Below are 19581 nucleotides of genomic sequence, written 5' to 3' on the forward strand. Positions count from 1 at the left end.
CATACAAAATTTTCACTTTTCTTTATCTATGAAGACATGCTCCTTCCTTTAATGTGTCCAACTGTAAAACTAGGTTTTAACATCTGTTTTTACTGCAAATATGATTTAAGAAATGTTATTTAAACCAAAAAGAACAATGGAGAGATTTAAACAAAGAGGACAATGGGGAGATCTGAAGGAACATGTAATCAAATTACCATATACATGTGTGTGTGTGTGTGTATATATATATATATATATATATATATAATATAAATACTAATCATTTTACTTTACATTATAAAAGGAAAGAGAAATCAGTGTGTTTTGGCATGTGAAAAATGTGAATTAAATGACTTCTAGGGCTTCCTTGGTGGCGCAGTGGTTGAGAATCTGCCTGCCGATGCAGGGGACACGGGTTCGAGCCCTGGTCTGGGAAGATCCCACATGCCGCGGAGCAACTAGGCCCGTGAGCCACAACTACTGAGCCTGCGCGTCTAGAGCCTGTGCTCCGCAACAAGAGAGGCCACGATAGTGAGAGCCCCGCGCACCGCGATGAAGAGTGGCCCCCGCTTGCCGCAACTGGAGAAATCCCTCACACAGAAACGAAGACCCAACACGGCCAAAAATAAATAAATAAATAAATAAATAATTAAAAAAAAAAATGACTTCTAAGTTTTACTCTGCTCTGACAGTATGATATTATTGTAGATGGGAGAAAAGGGAAAACTCTTACTCTATTTCCACATTCCTCCTTTTCTAGAAAATTAATCTAAGATTCCAAAATACTGTTTGGACCACATTTACAAATGATGGTGGTGAAGGGGAAAATATTTCTTTAAAAAATTATGTTTCCAGGTCAGACACTCCCATGTCTTCCTCTGACCCATTCTGAGGAAGCTGGGAAAGGGGAGGGAAACTATATCTTCAGGAAATCCAATCTTCAGCTTTCTCACTTCCTTTCCTGTTTGCCCAGGGCTGGGTTAGTTAACCGACTGCCCCCTGAGTCTTACCCTAGGCTAGATCTTTCTATTCTCTTTTTTGTCTAATTTGTTGACAGAAAGGATGCCCTTGGGTATGAAAATTACATCAGTTGCTGGTAAGATTTAAGAAACCCCCCTCTTCCCTTAGGGCTTACAGTTAAATCCTGTTTCCAGCCAAATTACCAGAGAGCTTTGCGTTAAGGATTTTGATGATTATGATTTCAGGGAACCTAATCAGTGAAGTGAGTCATTGTTTCCCGTTTGCCATTATCCCTTGTGGTTAAGCCTCTCAATAGTATCACAGGGGGGAGAGTAGCTGTGGCTGGGTGCCTATGCTGTGTGTGGAGAGGGGCAGGAGGAAGAGGGTATATGTGGGCATCGTTGAGCCCCTGGCCATAACAATACCTTAACACCACAATTCTGTCATCACCTCTAAAACCTGGTTCTACTCCAAGGGTGGCATAATAGAAATGGAGCCAAGAGAACAAGGCAGGATTGGAAAGATGGGGAGGCCAATTGAAGAAATATTAAAAAATGGATCACTCTCTACAATTTGGAAATCTTCAAACTAATATTCAACAATCATACTTATGAAAGAATGTACAAAATTTTTATAAAATATTCTAGTAAGTTCCAAGGTATAAAGCTCCTTAAATGAAGGAGTCCAAGTGGCAAATTTTTCCAAAAATAAGTAACTAAGTAATATTATCAATTCTATTGTTGTAAATGGAAATTGTGTACCTGTGAGCACGCGCATGTGTGTGTGTGTGTGCATGTATGTTCTGTTGGTGGTGACAGAGAAAGTGGGTACAGGACCAATTTCTAACACTAAGAAATACTTGACAATGGCTTAGATTCTCATGGAAAACCAATGCAGAGTAGCTAAAATAAAGGTTTCTATCAGTGATATATATTTAAAAATAAATGCATGGAGCACCAGATAAGTTACAAGCTCAAGCTCAAGCTCAAGTCTTTCCATTTGTGTTTAAGCCAACCTTTGGTGTTGAAAGCAACAAACAATGTCACTCTCAAAATCACAATTATAAAAAAATGGATCTTTATATCATCATAATATATCTTGAGACTATCAGAGAGCTGTTACAAGGCAGCCAAGCAAACCCTATTCCAAACAGAAACCAATCTTCTTTGAGGAAAGGCAGGACACATGAACTGCCTCTCCTTTGGGAGAGCACAAGAGAAAGTGTAAGAAGAAATCAGCTAATATTTTTTTATTTATTTATTTTATTTATTTATTTATTTATTTATTTATTTTTTTGGCTGTGCTGGGTCTTCGGTTCGTGCGAGGGCTTTCTCTAGTTGCGGCAAGTGGGGGCCACTCTTCATCGCGGTGCGCGGGCCTTTCACTATCGCGGCCCCTCCTGCTGCGGGGCACAGGCTCCAGACGCGCAGGCTCAGCAGCTGTGGCTCACGGGCCCAGCCGCTCCGCGGCATGTGGGATCTTCCCAGACCAGGGCTCGAACCCGTGTCTCCTGCATTAGCAGGCAGATTCTCAACCACTGCGCCACCAGGGAAGCCCCAGCTAATATTTTAACTGATGAACTTCCTTCTCTGCTTACAGATATCATCCACAGTGGCCGACACCAGAACTGGGCCAATTCATGGAATCTCAATGTGGATACGCAAACGTTCAAACTCTTACAAAGTATATTTTACACTATTAGGGACTGCAATATAGTGGGAAGATTGTCAAATGCAATACATTCCTGAAAAAACATGGTCCTAATCTAATCTTTCTCATTTTCTCTTCTTTTGAAGATCTGTTCTAAGCCAGACAGTGAATCATTTCTGTATCTGTCATCTTCTCTGAGACTGCTTGAATATGGAAAGGAAAAGGGATGATGGAATTCAGCAAGGGGAGGTGGCTACTTCGTTTGCTTCTCAGCCTCAATGAATCATGATGGTGAATTATAATTAATTTCCATTTTAACTGTTAGAAGTCAATCTCCTGACATAGGAACATCTACATATATACAATGAAGGCTGTTGGCCAAAATTTTTGATATTTTACATTTATCAAATCAATGCCTCTTTAAATCAGATTGGCCATTACTCTATTAGTTCTATCTTTGTATCAATAATGGCAATAGCCCTTGAAATGTTAAAGTTATTTTGTTTCCTCTTTATGTCATGATAAACTGAACAAGACATGGCTTCACTGATAGTAAGATCACTATAATCCATGGCAACAAAACCAAATAACTTTTAAAATGTTAAATCAGGCATCATCTTTGATAAAGTGATTATCAAAGAACATTCTGTGAACCAAGTGTGATAACTTTTACACATGCATTTTGAATGGGGAATTGACTGCCTAGGTTAACACCTGAGTCACAGAACTTACTAGCAGGAGACCCTTAGGCTGATTTTTCCAAGATTAAGTTCTCTTATCTTCAATACCTAGATGGTTATAATATTTAAATCATAGAATTGTTGTGAAGATTGAAAAAGCTAATCCATGAAAGCATTCAACCTGACACATAGAACACGATATCAGTGACCATGTAAGCTAAGTGAGGCCTGTATTCATATCTCCTGTCATCCCCCGTATATAGATTCAGAAACTGTGCCTCAGAATAGTTAAATTGTTTGTTTAAGGAACCACCACTGGTAAATGATTTAAGCTCAGACTTAAAATATGTTTGGAGTCTTCTAGATTTAATTATTTTCCTTTATATTAAATTTCTTCACATAATTATTTTCTTTTATATTAAATTTTTTCACATAAATCCATAATTTGGTCTACATGTGTTATCTAAATTGTGAATGTTTCTGGTTAAATCTTTTTCAGACCAAGGGTAATAAACTCATGTAAAATGGAAGATAGCAAATTAATGTAATTTTTAAAAAATGTTCTCTAAATGCATGGATTACATGCATGTTCTCTAATTACATGAAAACTGAAAATCATCCAAGATAAGTCACAACTTTAAATTGAATATGCAACTCATCATACTTACTGGAGAAGTTAATGGTTAATTTAATTAATTAATTAATGGTTAAATTAATGGTGGCTTCTCAAAATAATTCTTTATCATTTTCTATAACGTCTTACATGCAGTTATTAATCTAAACTGCAATTGAAGAACTAAATATACTTGAAAAGTGATCACAACAATGTTAATATGTCAATTAAAGCAAAATTTTTTTCACAGAAGAAGAAAAAGAAACTCAAAATGTCAAAGCACTTACTGCAGCTTGTCGGTGAGTATTGGACAGTATTCCATGAATCTTCACTTTGTCCTTTTCCATTTGGTCTATGTTCACCCACAAATCCCGGCTGGCAGAATCAGATGGACCATATATCCGAGATATATAGTAATTATGATCTGTGTCCTCCTATAATAATAAAGAATAATGCACATCAAGGACACGGACAGTACAGATGGACCTTGAGGGTATTGTGCTAAGTGAAATAAGTCAGATAGGGAAAGATAAATACCGAGTGATATCACTTATATGTGGAATCTAAAAAAGCCAAACTCATGGAAACAGATTAGAATGGTGGTGACCAGGGGCTGGAAGGGGGTGAAATGGGGAGATGTTGGTCAAAATGTACACACTTCCAGTTATAAGACGATTAAGTTCTGGGGATCTAAGTTTAAGATTATAGATCTTAAATGTTCTCACCACAAAAATGAAATGATAATAATGTGACGTGATGGAGATGTTAACTGATGCTATGGTGGCTAGCTTTTACAGTATATAAGTGTATCAAGTCAACATGTTGTACTCCTTAAACTTACACAATGTTACATATCAATTATATCTCAATAGAGGTAGGAAAAAAAGAGAAGCATTTATTTTTTTCAGTGACTACTCATTACTAGCTAAATTTGCCTAAAGCATTCTAATTTCTATTTTAGAAGGTAAAAAAGTATATTTTACTTTTGACTATGGCTTCTTGAAATTTCTCCATTTTATCAGTTTATTTTGCTTTTTCCCTAGAGTTGTGTAAATATTTTTTTTGTACCCTAAAAATGAGAGTGTGTCAGAATTGTGGCAAGCAAAGATAGAAGTAATCATACATGGTTCTTGCTATAAGCTTTGTGTTGATACTGACTGCTATTTAAAATAATACCTCTAAGATGAATCTACTTGTAGCATTTTTTTTCTTTTTCAGGTGAATTCAGAGTGCAACATTTAATGGACGTTTTTTCACATCAGTTACATTTTTGTAATACCTTTATTGTCCTAGGATCAAAAAATGTTTTTTCTTCCTTCTGACCCCCTTTTTACGAGAAGCCTTTAAATCATTATATATCAAACTTATATAATTCAGAGTTACACAGAGTTTCATTAAAAAGAAGGTAAAAGCCCTCAAAAGAAAAAAAAGAACAAAGGTGTTCCTAAAATTCATAAAACAAACAAAAAACCAAAAATGATCCTATTGAAATTAGGAGTGTTAGTATTCTTCAAAATAGCCAAATGAGTTAAATAACCTCTAAGGAAAGTGAATTAGATTTTAAAAATATAAAAGTAATAAGCTTCTTTAAAATAAACTGTTATATAGACAAAACTTAAAGGCAAATGAACAATCTGTGTACAATAGTCTTTTCTAAAACAGTAATGTTAGGGCTCTCTCTAATTGCTGCTGCCCAAACAAAAAATGTCCCTTTTGGAACTAGTATTTTCTGAAAGCCTGAACTGTAATTACTATTGAGTGACAACAAATTCAAACTTCTCCTTTTAAACTAGGGTTATATTAGGCACTGCTTTCATTTAATGGTCCTAGAAACTGAGATAATACATCTTTCCCCTATAATTTGGGTTGTTAAATTCTACTTTTATTTAAATTCTCATTATTGATATCAACATGGTACCTGTCACAAAACCTTTATTTTTCAGGTTTCTCACTCAATGAAGAGATTTAAATGTTTTAAAAAGCAATTTTGCTGAGGAACACCCAGAAAATCACATGATTCTTGACTAATTTGAATCACAATTAGTTTTTTATGTTGTTGGTTGTTTGTTTTATCATGAAATGTAAATGTGCTTATCAGTTTGAGAAGTCACTAAACAGAATGTATTTAAAAATATTCAGGTATATGTAAGATTAATGTTTAGTGAATGGAGGGTCTATGATTTGAATAATAAATTTTTGGATGGAATTTCATCTAATGCATTTATTATTTAAGTGCTAATTAAATAAAATATAATTATTCTTGAAATCCAGTCAAAATAAGAATACCATGTACCTTTTCACAAGTCATCACATATATATATATATATATATATACATATATATGTGTATATATATATATATATATATATATATGAGATTACATGAAGGAAAGGAATATTCTAAGCAATATTCTAAATAGATTTTGCTTCATGACTAAAAGAAAAAATATGACCCCAAATGTACATCTTGAGAAAAGATGTTGATTAAATGTTAACAGTAAATTTAAAAAAAAAAAAATCCTATATCTCCAATTAAACTCTAGGTATCATGTACAAATTACAAGTATACCCACGATGAAAGATAAGAAAGTTCTGCAGAGAAAAAAGAGAAAAGGAGATACAAAAAAAGGAGTAGGAATAAGATTCTATGAAACTCAAGAGAGCTTCTATCCTAATGATTTTCCAGCCCTCCCTTCCAGAACGTGATGACACTGGTTGCTTGGGTTCTAGGAGAGTAACAAGCATTGTGGTTGTGCCTTCAACTCCTTCCTATTGTCTGGTGCTTCACCATTGGAAGCTTTCAGTGGTAAGTACCCTCCTTGACACTGGGCACAAGCCATTCTACACGTGTCACTCCACTGGCAACAGTGATTGGTGGGCATGATGAGCACATAACCTAAGAAGGACCAATTAGTGAGACATCTTGGAGATTAGGTAGAGAGGAGATAATTTCCCTGATTCTGATTGCTGAGATGTGTAGATATGAGACTTGGAACTACTGCCAGCATTTTCTACCAAGAGGGAATCCTGCCTGAAGATAAAGCAAACATAGATAAGGACAGAACCATAAGCAATGCAAAGAAAAAGCCAGATCCCTGACCAAGTATATCTAAGTGCGCCAACTCCTGGGCTTGTTCAACCACTTAGATGAACCATTAAATCTCTTCTATTGTTGAAACACCTTGAGTTGAGTTATTATCAACCAAACAAATCAGAACTGACAAACAAGTTTCCTTAACTTGCATGAAAAGAGACTTAAGCAATGTTGAATAAGACAGCCTTATCTACAGATTTATAGATCTAGATAACAAACATCTCCCATTCGCATCTGGTAGTCCAGCAAATCACACAGAAGGAATGAAAACTTGTATTTAACCTGCCAGAAATCATCAAATCTGAATAACAAACATAATGATTCATTTGATTTTTCAATGAATGGTATAAAAGGGTGGTTTTGAAGAAAATATTCAGTGAGTTTAAATTAAAAATTTAATCTTTTTTCCCTATTGCTAGTATTTTTATAAAGAGTTCAGCAACACTGAGGTCAGAGATGTAATCTTTAGATGAATTATGTAATAGATTTTATGATGCTGCCAAATTCTTATACAATTGCCAGATAGATATTTTCTTTAATATTACAAACTTTCAGTATAGAGTTCGGTATAATTGTTGCAATCAACATATCTAAAATGACTTTGGTATTTTCCTTAACCCCTAAATCCCTGTAATTAATCAAGACACAGTCTTGAAGTTAACATAAAGAATAAGAGTATCATTATGCTAAACAATGGATTAGCTGCAAAAATATACATTTTTTTGTCAGTAATCAATAATTACAGTTACTGATATGGCTATGTGAACATACACCTTCATTTTCATTTAAATCAGAGCTTCTCAAAACAACATCACATCTTTGAAAATACTGAAAGTTAAAGCTTTTTGACTTCTTGGTGTTTGACTTCTATAGCCCAAGCTTGCCAAGTTGTCATGGCAACTTTTTTTCAAAGAGGAAGACAATTTATTGTTTACCTAGGAATTTAGAGACAAAAGTTGTTAAATTCCTGGGAGAGGTGTTTGGCTCAGTTATTCAGGAAAGCCATAAAACAGATGTCTCAAAAATATGACATCTTAGCACTCCTAAATTATTCAAACCATATCTTGTCCTTTATAGGAGTAATGGTTCTTAAAGCTTTGCCAAAAGCCACTTCAGGCACAAAGATTTTCCTATTCTGCTCAAAAGCAAACTACTTCTTTCTTTCTTTTTTTTTTCTTGCAAACTATTTCTAACATCATAAAAAATAAAACAAAACGCTACTGTGATATGCCTACTTGCCAATTCATTTAGGAAACCAACTGTTACTGAAAGTAGATGGCACAATAGGTAGCTATAAATCCTATAAATCCATGCTTTTCAAACATGTCTGGAAATGTACAGCTGTAAACAGAGGACATACACCAAAAACACAGAGAAAAAGTCTTTGTAACTGTAGCCTAACCATTCTGCAACAATCAGTTTACACAATTTCTAACCCAAAGGTTGTCTTCTCTTCCATCATGGGTGTTAAGTTGATTTTATGTTGAATAGTTCTTATGGATGCCTCACACTGCCTATGTAGTAATAGCATTTGAACTCTAAATTCATTTCATTAAGAATTTTTTTTTAAAAATCAAGAATATATTGTATGAACATCACTGTGCTAGTCATTTAAAATATATGGATATATAAAACATAGTCAAAGTTCTCAGGTAAAGTTATTCAGCATTTAATCAATCAGTTACCTTTCAAAGATAGTTTCATAATAAATAAAGAAATATTATAATTTGAATGGTTCTTGCCAGGTATTAATATATGTAATATAATATAATGTAATGTAACCAAATATGTTACATTCTTATATAAATGATTTCACAAGGGCCATATAGTACATTTAAAGGTAAAGCTATTTAAAAATATTACTTGTATATATAAAACTCCTCAAAAACAAAGAGTTAAAAAATAGTGATCTAAAAAAATCATGTTGCTATAAGAAACCAAAGGACATGATCAAATAACAAAAGGAGAAAAAGAGTGAGCTGGCAATACTTTTCTCAACTACATTAGAAGGAGGTGACCTACAGGGAATGTGGGGTAGGAAGATAGGTCATATGAGTGTCTCTGTTAATAAAAAGCCAGTGAGAGTATTTAGCTTTCTTTCACTGGGTTGCCAAAAAATGAAATTAGACCAACATATTTAAGCACATTTGAAAGGCATATGAACAGAATATAAAGGATTATTAAATTAGCCCCAACAATTTCAGCACGATAGGAGCAATTACATATTATCTTCAAATAGCCTTCAATATACATCAGCAAGTACTACAGCAATACCCTCTTCAGAAACTCAGAACAATTACATGGGATACAATTAAATTTACTGTTATGGTGTCAGAAGAATTAAAATCAGTTCCTCTATCTCCTGTTGATTGTATCAGATTATTGCACCAGTTCTCATTATGCATATCTTTTACGTATCTTCAGTTTCTCACCGATGCCTTTGCTATTTCTTTAAGGATTTTTACCTACTTGATCTATTTGCAGCATGGTCTATCCCCCTAGAAATATCTTGTCCATGACTCTTTGGTAGGTATTATTTATTTTATCAGTTCTTCACAAGAATTTAGTTAAGTGACACCCAAGAATGTAGGATTAGTTGGTGTGTGTGTGTGTGTGTGTGTGTGTGTGAATTTATCGTGAGGTCAGATTACTATGTGACATGTAAAATATGGGATTCCAGCAATATTTCCATCATAAAACAGTTTTCATTTTCCCAGTAACTGTTTCTCTTAGATGAGATCGTCTCTCATGCTATGCAAAGAGAGGTAAACTGTATGGCCAAGGGAGCATAACACATTTATGATCTTTCAAAATAATAACAAAATCAAAGCTCTATAATTCAATTAAGTGATTGCCTACATCTCCAGGCATTTTGGAATGTGTTGATATGTGTTTGTGTTGATTCATTTATTAAATGAAACAAATAGTATTTTCTACCTGGATATATTTTATCCAGTATACTTTAATTTGCTCCTGGTAGAAACTGTTAACCTTTTCAAGAATAAACCTGCGAGAGTATTTCCAGTCTTAGAGTGGTGAAAAAGCACAGACCAGAGAGAGAATCTGGGGCAGTTTTGAGTGAATTAACATCTCAATTTATCTTTTATAAATACAAGCAAGTGATGGCCAATCATACAGTGGTTGCTAAAGAGGTGCACTGCCAACTTACAAGGGATCTCTGAAGGCTCCAAAAACTTAGGGAAAAAATGCATGCATGAAAAAAGTTTAAAAATATGTATGAAACTTCTATTAAAAAGCTCAAAATTAGCATTAGAATAACATAGCTCAAAGGATATTTGGGTTGAAGTACAGCTTCTACCTCTAAATAGTCACTGTAAATTCTGGACTTTATATAAGGAATTCAACTAGGTGTCTCTTAAAATTCCTTTCAACTAAGGTTCTGAGATTCTAAAGCCACAAGGCAAATGGGAAGAAACTGCTAGGGGTGAGTGAGTCAGAAGACTTTGCATTATTTAAGTGATACCCACCAAAAGAAATATAAGTGTGCAGTTTGAAGAACCAACACAGGTAGCTAATTATAGTAACTGTATAGTATAGTACCATTTCAATAGGTACTTAATCATCCTTGTTGGTAAGTTGTAGATTGGCCCCAAGACTGGAGGCAAATTAACAGACTTGTTTCAAGGAGTGTACGAATCCCTGGGAACACTATGCGTTATCTGTGCAAACTAAAAAAATCACAGGTCTTGTATTTGTGTGCTTTATTTTTCAAATGCACAATATATTGTGATGCATAAAATGTGTGATCATTTTACAGTTACTGAATTTCTCTATAATTCTTGGTGTATTTTTCCAATCAACTAGAAAGAAACAACAATGGTGTAAGGGACCACAAAATATTCTGATAATCAAAAAAGACAATCATAATTTATATGGACATTTCTATTTTAGATGTAGCATTCATGATGGGGCAGGAACTCAGACACTATAAACATACTGTCTTAGTCCGCTCAGGCTGCCATAACAAAAGACCATAGACTGAGTGGCTTAAAAAACAAAAATTTATTTCTCACAGTTTTGGAATCTGGGAAGCCTAAGATCAAGGTTCTGGCTGATTTGGTTTTTGTGAAAGCTCTCTTCCTGGCTTGTAGATGGCTGCCTTCTTGCTATGTCCTCAAAGGGCCAAGAGAAAGTTCTTTGGTGTCTCCCCCTCCTCTTATAAGGATACCAATCCCAGAGCGCCCCACCGTTATGACCTCATTAAATCTTAATTACCTCCTAAAGGCCCTGTCTCCAAATATAACCACATGGGGGTTAGGGCTTCAACATATGGATTTAGGGAAGACAGAATTCAGTCCATAGCACATACAGATAGTTCCTTTATTAAGTTTGGATTTGTAAGAAAGCCCTAGATTTACTGCCTTTGAAAATTCATGTCATTCTCTAGTGCTAATCAAAATTGCCACTCAAGCTTTTTAATATAGGAGGGCTTTTTGAAAATCCATGAAGTTCTCTAGCTTGGCCTATTTCTTAGAAAAAAAATTGAGATATTTATAATTTTACAAGAATTATGGAAAATTTTACTCTGGAGCAACTTATAAAAATTATAACTCAGTTGACAATTTTCACACAACCAACATTTGTGGAAAAGTTGGGTAATTTCCCCCTATGAACTGGTCAATCTCATTTCAAAGGTAACTGTTACTGTTCCCACAAACACTGGGCTTGACACAGCCACCCCTTCCATTTCATCCTCCCCACCACATGCCACACCAGCCCTACTAGCTCTCCTGGTGTCCCACGAGTACGCTATGTGCCCTGACACCATACTGTTCACCTGCTCTTTTATGCACCTGGGATGATCCTCCCCTATTCTGTCATGCTTTATTTCTTAGTCTGCATTAATTTCCTTTGTAACTTTTATCATTGGACTTTAAAAAAAAAATTATTGCCTCCCCCTACTCCCCGTTTAAAATATCTCTCCCTCTCTTTATTGGGTTCACTGCTGTATTCTAGATAGTAAACATTGGTACATGATAGATAATATATAGATTTGTAAGTTTTAGACCTTCTTTATATTTTTCAAGGCTATTTACTTCGGCTTTATTACCTCCTAGAAAAGATGTTACACTGGTGGATTCTTCTTAACAGCAAGGAAGAAGTAAAAACTCACACACCAAAAAAAAAAAACAAACAAAAAACTCATACACAAACCAATCCAATTTATTTATAAATATATTTTATTCACTATCCAGTTTATTATTCTTGAAATTTCCATGCCCTATTACAAAACCCCTCAAGCCACCTCTATCAGTGGTTATTGCTGGGTAACAAACAACCCCCAAACTTGGTGGCCTGAAACAACCATTCATTTGTTTAGGACTGGGTGCAGCTGGGCACTACTTCTGTCCTACATAGTGTCAGTTGGGATCACTGATGGTTTGTGGCCAGTTCTCATGTCGGCTGGTTCCACATGGACTTGGCCACATGTTTAGGGTCTCTCTCTCACTGTGACATCTCATTCCCAAGGAGACCAGATTGGGCTTATTCCCAAGCTGAAAGAATCCAAGCAAGTGAGAGTGGAAGCTGCAAGTGTCTGGAGGCATTGCTTAGAAGGTGCTTAATGTGACTTCCATCCCATCATTTGATCAGAAAGAGTTACAAAGCATGTCCTGGGTTCAAGAGGTGAGAAGATAGATCCTACCTCTTTATGGGATAAACTGTAGGAATTTGGGGCCATTTTTTTTTTTTTTGAAAGTTTAGTATTAGTTGTTTTGTTTGTTTGTTTTTTTATACTGCAGGTTCTTATTAGGCATCAATTTTATACACATCAGTGTATACATGTCAATCCCAATCGCCCAATTCAGCACACCACCATCCCCACCCCACCGCAGTTTTCCCCCCTTGGTGTCCATATGTCCGTTCTCTACATCTGTGTCTCAACTTCTGCCCTGCAAACCGGCTCATCTGTACCATTTTTCTAGGTTCCACATACATGCGTTAATATACGATATTTGTTTTTCTCTTTCTGACTTACTTCACTCTGTATGACAGTCTCTAGATCCATCCACGTCTCAACAAATGACTCAGTTTCGTTCCTTTTTATGGCTGAGTAATATTCCATTGTATATATGTACCACAACTTCTTTATCCATTCGTCTGTTGATGGGCATTTAGGTTGCTTCCATGACCTGGCTATTGTAAATAGTGCTGCAATGAACATGGGGCCATTTTTAACCCATCATGCCATGCAAATTTTCTGTGCCTGAGTGGTTGAGCTGTTTTGCTAAGTATAAATAAACAGTTACTTTGACCCCTCTAGGAGATACTGTATCATTTCCACTTCAGTTGAGAGACCATTTTGACTATACCTGTGGGTAGCTTCAATTAAAAAAAAAAAAATCTGTAGTTGCTTTCATTTAGCATAGAGTTACTTTTTTTTTTTTTTTTTTTAAAGGATTTTCTTATTTATTTATTTATTTATTTTTGGCTGTGTTGGGTCTTCGGTTCGTGCGAGGGCTTTCTCCAGTTGCGGCAAGCGGGGGCCACTCTTCATCGCGGTGCGGGGACCGCTCTTCATCGCGGTGCGGGGACCGCTCTTCATCGCGGTGCGCGGGCCTTTCTCTATCGCGGCCCCTCCCGTCACGGGGCACAGGCTCCAGACGCGCAGGCTCAGCAATTGTGGCTCACGGGCCCAGCTGCTCCGTGGCATGTGGGATCTTCCCAGACCAGGGCTCGAACCCGTGTCCCCTGCATTAGCAGGCAGATTCTCAACCACTGCGCCTAGAGTTACTTTTAACAATGTAAATCTTCCTATTGTTTTCTAAATAAGAATTTTAAAAGCCCATTTCAAATGGTAAATTCTTCCAGGACCACATTTTAGAAGAAGGAAAATCTTGTTGCCAACTCACTTAACTTTAGGTAGCTGATGTACAGGTCAAACAAGGGCAGAACAAAGGGAGAGAGGCTGCAATAGTTTCATGAGCCATTAAAAATAAAGAAGCAAAAAGAAAAGCACAATCTGTTGAAGTTTTGTTTTAAAATTACCAATTCTAGATTCAAACAAATATTTTCATAATATGGTTTTGCTGACTTTGCAGAAAGGCTCCCTCTCAGATCTATAAAGCTGGTATTTATACCTTGCAATAAAATTACAAGATAGCTTAGGAGAGATTTTATTTCAGTGCAGTCTGAGAAGCATGCTTTCCTTTTTTGCTTCTGTCTTACAAAATCACACAAGGGAAAATCAATGTTATGAGCTTCTCACTTTCCTAAGAACTAGCTGGAAAGTGTAAGAAAAATGCATGGAGGTCAAATATTCAAGTGAACATAGTCTAATGTAGGAAGATGCTATAAAACAGCCTATTTATTTACAACCATTTCTTTTAGATATCACTCATACAAGCTAACAAGTATTTATGATGCACTGATTATGTATGTGGAGGTCTTCAGCTGATGGCTGTGAAGGGCAAAAGATGTTTATGATATACTCCTTGCTCTCCAGAAACCTGCAACAGAGTGACATAATGCAGGTACTCAAATCTCTCTACTCCAGACCAGCATAAGATAAAGGCTGTACTAATGGCAGCTTCAGTTCTATAAGCCTTCTCAGGAGGAAAAAATCTCATTCAGTTTTAGTGATAAAATATAGGGCTCATAGAAGTCATGATATTTAATCTGGGCCTTGAGGAATTAATTGAGAGGGCGATTTTGCTCAGAGGGACTGGTCTGAACCCAGGGGAATGTGCAGAAAAATACTAATAAGATTACAGAAAATAACTAGAACAACAGACACATATAGGGGAGTAATGTGAAGTGAGTGCAGTTAGATATGTAGAATTTTGATTGCACAAACCTTTGAACATCAGTCTGGAAAGTCAAATTAACTAATTATTTTTTGAAAAAGAATAAAAGAATCAAGAACAAAATCCTAACAGCTCAACCAGGTTACTAAGAGGGAAAACAAAAGGGAAGAGGCTGTTGTGAGAAAGACTGAAGAATCCAAAAGACTTGCCAGTATTTAAGAGGGAGAAGAACACTCAAAAATGACCCTGCAGCATTTAATCAGGATAACTGGGACAGCCTGGATGGTTGAGAGTAACTATGCCAGTTAACATTTTAAAGTGGAACTTAGCATATCTACATGTCATTATAAATGCTAACAAACAAATATAAGAAAATAAATATCACTGGTTTCCAGATACAGTGCATACCAATGGTCACAGAACAAGGCCTTAGGAGTAACCAGATGTTAATTGAGAAGCCCTCCCATATTCAAGTAACACCTGTATTTCTATCTTTCTCTCACTGAGTACTCGAATAAGCGCTCAATGGAGGACAATGCCGTGAGCTAATGAATGCCCTTGAACTGTAGCAGTGGTTCCCAAATTTGTCTGCACATTGGAATCAATTGGAGATCTTTTATAAATTTCACAGCCCAGATCATACTCCAGACCAGTTAAATCAGAATCCGGGCTGGGTGCAGTGTGATCCCAATGTGCAGACAGATCTGGGAAACATCACCTATCAGCTGAAATTTCCAATTTGTAACTGAACATGTTCTATATCTATATGATCATACCAAAACCAAGGCTTTAGAAATATATTAAAAAATTCAACTTATCCTTAGAGAGTTTACCAAAATTTAAGAATTTCATTTTTTAAAATGTTGAGCTTAGTACTTTCCAAAGCACACACAGTAAGGTTTACATTCCAGAGAATTGAAGGAATAAAAAATAGCCTTTCATCTGTTGTGGAAATGATGATCCTTAAAGTTCCAGTGTTGAAATCGATCTCAATAAAGAAGGCTGAGTCCAGATTTCTATTCCTTAATGGATATGAGATCTGGAGAATTTCTGATTTCTCTGATCTGGAGCTTTCTGAATGTTTCATAGGTTGCATCTGTACATGTCCCAAATAGTATAAATTTGGAATCCTCATATCATGGTTTTGGATGCATTCATTTGACATACAATTTTATGTGTCATCGTCCCCCTCTCCCCCGCCCCCCCCCCACAACCTGGTGTACTAGCTTTGAAACAAGTATCAAGATAAAGCAGCTTCAAAAATGCAATGAATGTGCTGCATCAATCACTTTGAGATATCAACACAATTTTAAAGATCATTAGTCAGTCTGCAAGCATAATCATCAGGCTTTGCATAAACACGCAGTGCAGAGAATGAAGCAGTGGTAAACTGAACGTGACTATACCAAACACAATACTAATTGTAAGTAGCACTCGGTGGAAAGAGGTTAGATTTAGCTATGGAAGTTTAACATTATGCAGTTTTAATCATTATACCTGATCCACACAAAAAACACAAATTGAGCCATTTTCCTGAAACGATACCACTTTACTTAATTTTTTCTTTTCTTTGACAAGATTAGACACGTGACTGAAGTGACCAGTTCTCTCTTGTCTTTGGCATTTGAGGGCCTTGAGTGGACACTCACAGAGAAGCAGCCTTCTTCTGTTCCCAGGTGTTTGCTTCAAATATCAACCAGCTGCCTTTTTAGATTAAATATCTTTCCCTTTGATATTAGGACATTAAAAACATTTATTCAGGAGACTTTTGTTTTAAAAAGTATATAGTAAACAAAACTGACACAGTTCCTGCATTTATGCTGTTTACAGTCTAGTGGGAGACACAGGCATTAAGTGATTGTATTAATAACAAACCCTAGGGCCACTTGATTTACTTTTGTATCTCAAATGAAAAGTTCAAAAGAAACCAGGACAGGAACTCTTACTTGAATGTTCTTACATTAGAAGTCTACATATATCAGATACTTCTATAAGTAGAGAATTTCCATATGCTCATGGATTTCCTCTGCCTGGGCTTAAACATCCAAGTAGTTCTCTTCACTGATCTACACTGTGCATAAACGTTGCTCAGAAATAATCACCAGTTAATATTTTGAATTCAGTTAATTTGTAGATAAAATTCAGAATACTGCTTAATGGTTAAAACATTAAAAAACAACCTGGGTTAAAAAGTGAAGAGAGGGCTTCCCTGGTGGCGCAGTGGTTAAGAATCCGCCTGGGGCTTCCCTGGTGGTGCAGTGGTTGAGAATCTGCCTGCCAATGCAGGGGACACGGGTTCGAGCCCTGGTCTGGGAGGATCCCACATGCCGCAGAGCGACTAGGCCCGTGAGCCACGGCTACTGAGCCTGCGCGTCTGGAGCCTGTGCCCCGCAACAAGAGAGGCCGCGATAGTGAGGACCACGCATCGCGATGAAGAGTGGCCCCCACTTGCCACAACTAGAGAAAGCCCTCGCACAGAAACGAAGACCCAACACAGCCATAAATTAAAAATAAATAAATAAATAAAAAGACTTTCTCTCTATTAAAAAAAAAAAAGTGAAGAGAGCTTATGTCAAAGTTATCTTTGGGTTTTACTCTGGAAGGAACATGATTATTCCAGAGACTAAGGAGACAACGGGGAAAGGGATTGGGAAAAATATTCTTAGGTTCACTCAGAGAGCAAAGAATGTAATAAACATTCCAATGAATCAGACTAGTGAGAACAGGTGTGAACAAACAACACATCAGTGTTCTGTTACAACTAGTATAAAATTCAAAGTTCAATCCAGGTCTTTGCATTAGGCTATGTTGACTTGATGATTTATAAGTAAGCAGTCCACTATGTAGGGCATAGTTCCCCAAATCCAATACAAATTTGGTCCCCTGATGTAGTGGAGACTTTAGGTAACTCATGATGGCCTAGAGGTTTTTGTTGCAAAAAATGCCAACAATGGTTTGCAAAACATGTAGAGGAATAACAGGCATAATTTTTAAAGCCGAGGAAGAAAAACCAACAGATTGCCTTGAAAACGGAAAGTGATCGGTTCCCCCACAATATTTTATTAAGCAATAAAATCATTAGCTGGTTAACCTTTTAAATAGAGGAGTTTTGGAAAGTGGCTTCCTAAAAATAACCTGTTTGCATACTTTTCAAAGCATTTATGATAGAGACAAAAATGTTAGATCCACAGTAAAGAATTCATAATATAGTGGTTCTCAAAGAATAAAATGTGAAAAAGACAAAGATGATGAGTTTTTTAAAAAGATACATTTGGTTATTCACCTATCATTTACTCTAATATCATGTTCTATTTCTTGTTAATGCTTTCTTTTTCTGAAAAGATAGCGTTTGTAGATAATGCATATTTTTAAATGCCATTAATTTGCAAATGAATGAAAACATTGAGTCTTTTTTTTTCCATTTTGGTTTTATGATATCTGACTTCCAGAGGCCACTGCCACAGTGCTTTTTCCCTTCCTCTTTGGAGGTAGATGAGAACATCTTTAAAGACTCGAAAATATTGGTCGTAAAACTGCTGAGCTAAAGCCTAGAGAATTTCTCATACTCTGACGAAGTGTAAGGTACTCACAAGGACTCTAGGAAAGTTGCATGGTTTCCATCTTCAAAGCCGAACTCCCTCCCACTTCCCGTGGAAGCAATAATAATGAATCTAGCAAATGAGTATTTGCATGTGCTTTACATTTCTGTTTCTTGGTACAGGGCTCTAAAGAACTCCTAAGGTCACTCTGCTGCTTATGAGTGGCTGAAGGGCTATTGTGCAGGCACAGAGAGCTGCAGTGACCTCCTCAGAGCAGGGATGTGGGTGGCAGAGTTTATTTACATATTACTGATCTTCTAATCCTTTTTCCAGGAAGCAGCCTCTGAGGGTCCCCTGGGGATCAAGCTGTTCCTAGTACAAATAATGCCCAGGAAGTGCATTGGGCCCCAGAGAAATGCAAACTCCCTTAAAGGGCTTTCAAAGATCTCTGGGCTTGGACTTGAGCCTCAGGCTCCAGGTTCTTCCTAGGCCAGTCTCTCCCTGACCAATTTATAAATACATTTATAAAGTCTAAATAAGTTTATACGATTTTCCCAATAGTAAGTTGAGGGACAGTTGCTAGTCTGCTACATAACAGTTTTATGACAAATTCCTGCTGAGTACAACTGTGAGTTCAGCATTTTAATAAAAAATGAAATAAAATGTGGCTAGAGGAGAAAGATCTAAATGGTTGAGGTCTTGTAGGTCAAGTCATGTGAGAAATGAATGGGGAAGAGTCCACTGGATGACAAAGAGAAACTGGATTGACTTTGCCCAAAGGTCAGAAGGACGATTCATCTGTGAATGTTCTGGGGATGAAATATTCAGGCAAGGATGAGAAAACAGTTTAATAAATCAAGATGTCAAAAACAAAATTTATCCTTAAAAAAGGATAAATTCCCATTAGAAGACTTTGAGCAAAGGCTGTTGGGGATGTTATGGATAAGTTTCATGTATTTGGATAAGAAATGCATTTTATAATATCTCAGGTTATTTTGACTATCTTTAACCATATTTCAACTATATTTAGTTTAGCTATATTTAAAACTACTTCCTGAAGTAATTGGTGACTAGATAAACAATTTGCTATTTGGGTAAGAAATAACCTGAGATCAATCTGAATTTTCCAAAAAAGACCTAGATTATTTTTTTGCCTTCTTCACCAACTTTCCCTTCTACATTCTGTCTCTGGCATGAACTCATTCATTTGGGTCAGAGCTCTTAGGTCACTATTTACCTTATATGATGTCTCATTCTAAACAAGGCTACCTGGTGTACAAGAAGAAAAGTATCATTAA

At 36.3% G+C, this 19581-nt stretch overlaps 1 protein-coding gene across 4 annotated transcripts in view; it reads right to left on the bottom strand.

The window, feature by feature from the left end:
* PLXDC2 (plexin domain containing 2) overlaps positions 1-19581 on the bottom strand; it is a 429167-nt gene that overhangs the window by 222062 nt on the left and 187524 nt on the right. For all 4 annotated transcript variants that reach the window (XM_007189858.2, XM_057544055.1, XM_028168446.2 and 1 more), the window contains one exon: positions 4173-4319. In XM_007189858.2, the coding sequence (XP_007189920.2) occupies positions 4173-4319 (147 nt within the window). The remainder of the gene's footprint in view (positions 1-4172; positions 4320-19581) is intronic.

Source organism: Balaenoptera acutorostrata, chromosome 3, assembly GCF_949987535.1.
Source record: "Balaenoptera acutorostrata chromosome 3, mBalAcu1.1, whole genome shotgun sequence".
In the NCBI taxonomy this organism is placed as follows: domain Eukaryota; kingdom Metazoa; phylum Chordata; class Mammalia; order Artiodactyla; family Balaenopteridae; genus Balaenoptera; species Balaenoptera acutorostrata.